Raw genomic sequence first — 6,000 nt, 5'->3', positions numbered from 1 at the left:
CACCCCCCTCCTGAATAAGATCTTGAATGAGGGGGGCCTTATTTACCACGGACCTGGCATTACACAGCATCAGTCGGTGATCCCGGGGCCGGGGATCTAAGATCCCTGGGGGTCGAGTTGAGTCCTGAGGACCGGAGCACCCACAAGCTTGTAAGCAGCGTGTGCGTGCTCACACAAACCCAGCTGTTTTTTTAGTTATTGAGATTACTTGTAAAAGCCCTGAAAATGAGATCAATAACAGTATTCTAAAACAACTATAGCAAAGTGACAATGAAGTTAGAAGAAGAGTACATTAGTCAAGATTGCTATGGATAGATTTGTCATTTTCTATGGGAATTCAGATTCAGAAGGTGCCATAAATTTCAATTTCCCACATGAAAATTGCCAGACTGAAGTGCAGTAAATCTGTGTAATAATGTTTTTTAACTGACCTATAAAATCGGAGTTAACTTATTGGGCTTAATTAATGAGTTGTAGGTTTTGTTCTCTACCAAAAAGCTGAGCTTTATAAAGAAATACTTTCACAAAAAAAGAACACTGAAGTATGTTATTCTTTGAGCCCTATTATTATTTTACTTTTTTGTGTTTGTGTGTCTCTCTCTGTGTGTATGCCATTGAGTCAATGGTGACTGTCTGGATTAGTCCCTGCAGTTTTCTTGGCAAGATTTCCGAAGTGGTTTGCCCTTGTTGGCTTCCTGGGGCTGAGAGAGAATGACTGGCCCAAGCCACACCCACCCCCCCGCTGGCTTCGCTGTCTAAAGCAACTACAACTTAAGATCTCCTGGTTTCTAACCTGATACTTTAACTACTATACTAAACTGACTCTTAATATTGTTTTACCTATGGTCTTAGTACTTTTATTTTGATTTTTTGTTTTTAATCTGTCTACTTGCAAATAGTTTTCCAAACATATTTGGAAAGCATGTCTGTTCCTCTGCAAAAAGCAACATCTGCTTTGAAGAAGAGGCAGTTTCTCTAGGAGATGGCAGAAGAAAAGGAAAACAAGTGAAAAAAAATCTCTCATTCTATTGACAGATGTCTTCTGTCAACAGAACAGCATCTATTGGATAATTCATTTGTCATTATCAAATTTATAATACACTGCAATTGTGATAATAGTAGTTTCCTCCAATATAAAGAGCTTGAAGATGGTCATATGGTATCAGAACTTATTAAATACTCAGTTTGAACAATCCAATCCTTGTCTAAATGTGTATGTATCTCTCCCCCCCATACACACACACACATATAGGCAGGATTCATACAAAAGTTAAATATGGAACATACACAAAATACATTAAACATTTATTCAAGTGGCAGATATATTTTTTTCTATCACTTACCCTTGTTCTCTGAACTTCCAAAAAGATTGCTCTTTGAAATGATTTCTCCCATATTGCCAGCTCACTTCCCAGTTCCACGTTGAAATAATGACTCTTGCCATGTCCAACCACAGCACTGAAACAATATGGTCTCTGGTCTTCAAGTTCATAGTCTTGGTGAATACCCAAATATAAATTTGCTTGTAGCCAACAGTCATTATTGAGCCAGAGCTGAAAGATATATTTTTGAAGATATTTCATCTAAAGTAGAATGAGAATAATTTGATTCTGTAGAAATAAGTCATGGATGTTTGAGTGTCAGCCTTCTTGCATCAGAATCATGCTGATATTTCACATTATTAAATTGAGAAATTATAGTGGGTCTCTTGTTCCACAGTTCTTTTCATTTTTTCCAAAGGAGGAATTTCCAGTACTCGGTCCTAATCTACCTATCTGCCTACCAATCACATGCTCAGATTCATAGGAAAACATCATCCATTAACAACTGAAGGGCCTAGATTTCTGCTAAAAGAGAAATACTTCTTGGTGGCTTTCATTCACCTGATTTGCCCTTCTTATTGGAAAATAAAGGAGATTGTTTGTCAGCATCAGAAAGTCATATGTTGACTAGACTGAAGCACATCAGAGTAATAAATACATTCCAATTGTTGTAACATTTTATGCAAAGGAAGACAAAGGGGGTGGAAAAGAATACAATGCAGTCTTCAGACATCTTTCTAGGCCAGGGGTCTTCAAACTTGGCCCTTTTATGACTTGTGGACTTCAACTCCCAGAATTCCTCAGCCAGGCACGCTGGCTGAGGAATTCTGGGAGTTGAAGTCTACAAGTCATAAAAGGGCCAAGTTTGAAGACCCCTGTTCTAAGCAGTTCTACTTTCAACAGCAAAGACAGTTTGAGACACTTATATACATGTATCCAGTGGTGGGATTCAGCCGGTTTGCACCAGTTTGGCAGAACCGATAACTAAGTTTTTGTTGCCCAGGCCCAGAATGGACTTCCGGAAGTGGCATCCACACAGAGAACCGGTTGTCCACATATTTGAATCCCACCACTGCATGTATCCAAGTGATACATTTATAATCAATGTATCTGGTTAGTGGGTTTTGACTCACTTTCATTTTCTGCACACAATACTGAAATTGTAGATTGGGAAGATATGGATTTAAATCTTTACTGGAAAATGAAACAATATATTAATCTTGATGCAACAATATATTCTTGCTCCAGGATATCTACTTTATTTATTTAAAATGGGGAAGGGGAAAATTTAGCCCAAGGGCCACATTAAATATGGGATATAGTACTGAAGTTTTCCTCACCAGAGCCTTTTCTATTTAGCTAGAAAGCAGCAGCTAGAGCAGAAGGAAAACTGAGTACCAACCAAGTTTTTAAAAAACTCTGAATATCCTGTAGAAAATGGAGAAATCTAAACTATGTTTTTATAGTCTTGATGAAGTTTCTCCTTTCAGACTACTACTATTTTTTTAAAGCCTACTAGCAGCATAGAAGGCAATCTTAAAATATTCCCGGATGAGTGCAAAATAGCTTACAATTACTACCACTATGACTATAAAGCAGTTGATTTTAATCTAAGCAAAGACACATTCAACAGAGCTACACTGTCCAATTGAAATTAATGGAGTACAGATGTGATGGAAAGAATGCTAAGTAAAACAAGCAAATCTGTAGGCCATTTCTAAAATGGGATGAAAATAACATGCTGCTAATTCAGATGTGATAAATACTGCTTAATTAGAATTAACATCTAATTTATGATGCTAAAATGACAAATAGCAAGAAAATTAATAACATGAAGATACTGTATATTTACACTCATGCGTGTTGCTGTATGACTGTAACACTGTTAATGTTGTTGCTTGGAGCAAACAAAATCTTCATGCTGCTTGATTTTAATAAAAATATCCACCTAAAATCATGTAAATCAAGCAAGCCAAATTCTTAATTATCAGCTGTAATTACTATTACAGATTACTTTGTTTAAACATGTTCATAATCAGGTAACTGTGGAGCAAAATTGTGTGGAAAATTTATCTTTAATGAGAAAAAAATAGATAGTGGAATCACTTCCACTATCTATCCACTTATCTGAAAAAGCCTAAAATATTAGCTGTCAATAAGAAAAAATAAATTTAGTTCATCTCGGGGTTAGTATATGCATATACACAGAGAGAACTGTTGTTCAGTGCTGAAAAATAATATGTGCCATTTCAAAATGAATAAATAAAACTGAAGTGTTATGAATATTTATGCTATTCACTTCCCATATGGAAAATAATTTCAATATATTAATTGCAAATATCATAAGTGAAATTATATAATGTGATTAAATTAGATCTGAGAGTTCAGTATAATCCATGACCACCATATCATAATTTTTTAGAGAGTGTGTATGTCTCTCTTTGGGCTAATATTGTTCAATCCACATTTCACCAGATCAGATTCTGATAGTGTGTGACTTGGCACTGAGAAAAAGTTAAGTAAGGTGCTTGCCAAGCTGGAGGAGAAATTGTTCATTTTCTATATCCCAGTCTCTCATTTTTCAAATTAGATGCAGTTTATGCTACTTGTAGATGTGAAATGGTTTTGAAAATGAACTCAGACTTGGAACTTTTTACTTGTTATGACAGGACTTTATCCAACTTGAAACACTAGGTTTGATTTCAAAAACCAAGAACAAATCACCTTCCAAATTACTTCAAGCCATATTTTCAGTATTTCCACTTTTTCAGTTTTAAAGTGCCATGCTTTTGGAAACAGGACAGAAAAGAGACTCATTCCTATTTCCAGGCCCCATTTCATGAAGCATACCTATGCTAACTTAAGGCCAAGACCTTAAAAATAATGAAAAAAAAGATTTATGAAAAATTATAAGTAGAGCTGAAATAAATATTACAAGTTGACTAATCTTGATGACCCTTAATGATAAAGATTGTCAGAATGAAGCTTAACAATATGTGATAATGAGCAGAGAACCCCAATAGCAGAGATCTCAGCATGTTCATTTAGACTCAAAACAACTTTCACTATTCACTGGTTTTAAGACACTAGTAAATTAATGATGCAGTGAAGAATCTATTACGGTACTCTGGAAATGAACTACAGTTTCCAACATTCCTCACCACTGACTACATTGGGGGCCACTCAAATTAATAAATTCAGCAAAATTATGTGGCCCTAGGTCATAATTTCTCCCTCATGCTACTCATTGACTAGAATACATTTGGAAAGATATATTTGCAGTGTTGTCTGTTCTACAGATGTATTTTAGCTTCTGTATACATGTTTCTGAATAATACTATACTGTAATATTAAACATTAAGGATCGGAATATGTTCTAATTTGAACATGGGAGGGCTTCAAATTATTATTTTGGGAGAGAGTCATGGGGCAGGGGAAAGAACCATTAGCCATGGAATAGTCATATGAAGGTACTAACAATAAGATATGCCAATTTAATAAAGAAAAATCACCAATGGATTTAGTAGAATAGGTGGCATCAACTGGCTGAGTTAGAAACTGCTTATAGATGGATGCAAGACTAACAGAGATGTCAGCTAGACCAGGGGTCCTCAACCCCCGTCTGTGGACCAGTACCGAGCTGTGGCATGCCAGCAACCAGTCCGTACAAACAAGCAAAGCCCCATCTGTGAGATGCAGGCAGCACACAAAACCACACACCCTCTGGTCCATGGAAAAACTTCTCTCCATGGAACCGGTCCCTGGTGCCCAAAAGGTTGGGGACCTCTGAGCTAGACTAAGTGAAAAAAAATATCTCAGAAAAAAAAGCAATTCAACAACTTTTGTACTGTTGCCTAGAAAGCTGTTTGAATGTATCCATGAAGACACCAAAGTCAACCATACTTGAAGGAGCCTTCACCTCTAACAGTCAATAGCAGAAGAATTATGGGGAGGACAGATTCTCAGAGATTTAGTGCACTGCTATTTCATGACTGGTAGAGAAACGGAGATCATACTATATATTGTTGAACTGTCAATGAGAAATTCCACAGCTAAAGAGCCTCTATAACTGCCTGCAAAGTTGGAGATATTCAGGGTCCACCAGGAATTCAATCAAAAGTTGGTTTGCGGAGGACAGATCAGCTTCTTACTCAGAACAGAAAACAGCTTAAAAGAGTAAATGGAATTTTTGAATTTGTAATGGGGAAACCTTAATCTTTCTTGAAAACCACATTTACCCCAATTTAATTGATTTGCTTTAAGTTTCCTTCATTATCATTTATACTGAAATGTTAACGGAACAGAGGCTAAAGTTGCACACTGACGCTTTTGTATTTCAGTTAATGTATTCATGAAGACTGACAATTCAGTATTCATTTATTAAAATGTCAAATACTGAATGCTGAGCAATTTATTTCGATTTTTTTCACTCACCAAAATAACATCCAGTGTTAGAATTTTCTTTTATTGTGTTGTTATTAACTTTGCCAAAATACATAGGCAGTCAGGAAGCATGAAACAATATGGAAAATTGTGTTTATTTTTAAAAAGAGGTCAACTATATACTAATGGCTTCTGAAGCATTCATGGGGAAGCAGTTTAGAAGAGGAATTGCTAATATTCTGAGTATAAAGTTTAATCTTTCATTTCTCCCTTTATAAATCTAAAATCTATACTA

The 6,000-nt window shown here is 35.9% G+C and overlaps 1 protein-coding gene across 1 annotated transcript in view; it reads right to left on the bottom strand.

Moving 5' to 3' along the window:
• The window catches only part of SNTG2 (syntrophin gamma 2), a 214,003-nt gene that overhangs the window by 21,685 nt on the left and 186,318 nt on the right, over positions 1–6,000 (bottom strand). Inside the window, exon 16 of the mRNA XM_015816873.1 lies at positions 1,344–1,553. Coding sequence (XP_015672359.1) covers positions 1,344–1,553 — 210 coding nt within the window. The remainder of the gene's footprint in view (positions 1–1,343; positions 1,554–6,000) is intronic.

Source organism: Protobothrops mucrosquamatus, unplaced genomic scaffold (assembly GCF_001527695.2).
Source record: "Protobothrops mucrosquamatus isolate PMUCROS unplaced genomic scaffold, P.Mucros_1.0 scaffold515, whole genome shotgun sequence".
NCBI classification, from domain to species: Eukaryota; Metazoa; Chordata; class Lepidosauria; order Squamata; family Viperidae; genus Protobothrops; species Protobothrops mucrosquamatus.
The sequence above is the reverse complement of the archived record's forward strand: the minus strand, read 5'-3'. Positions and strand labels throughout refer to the sequence as shown.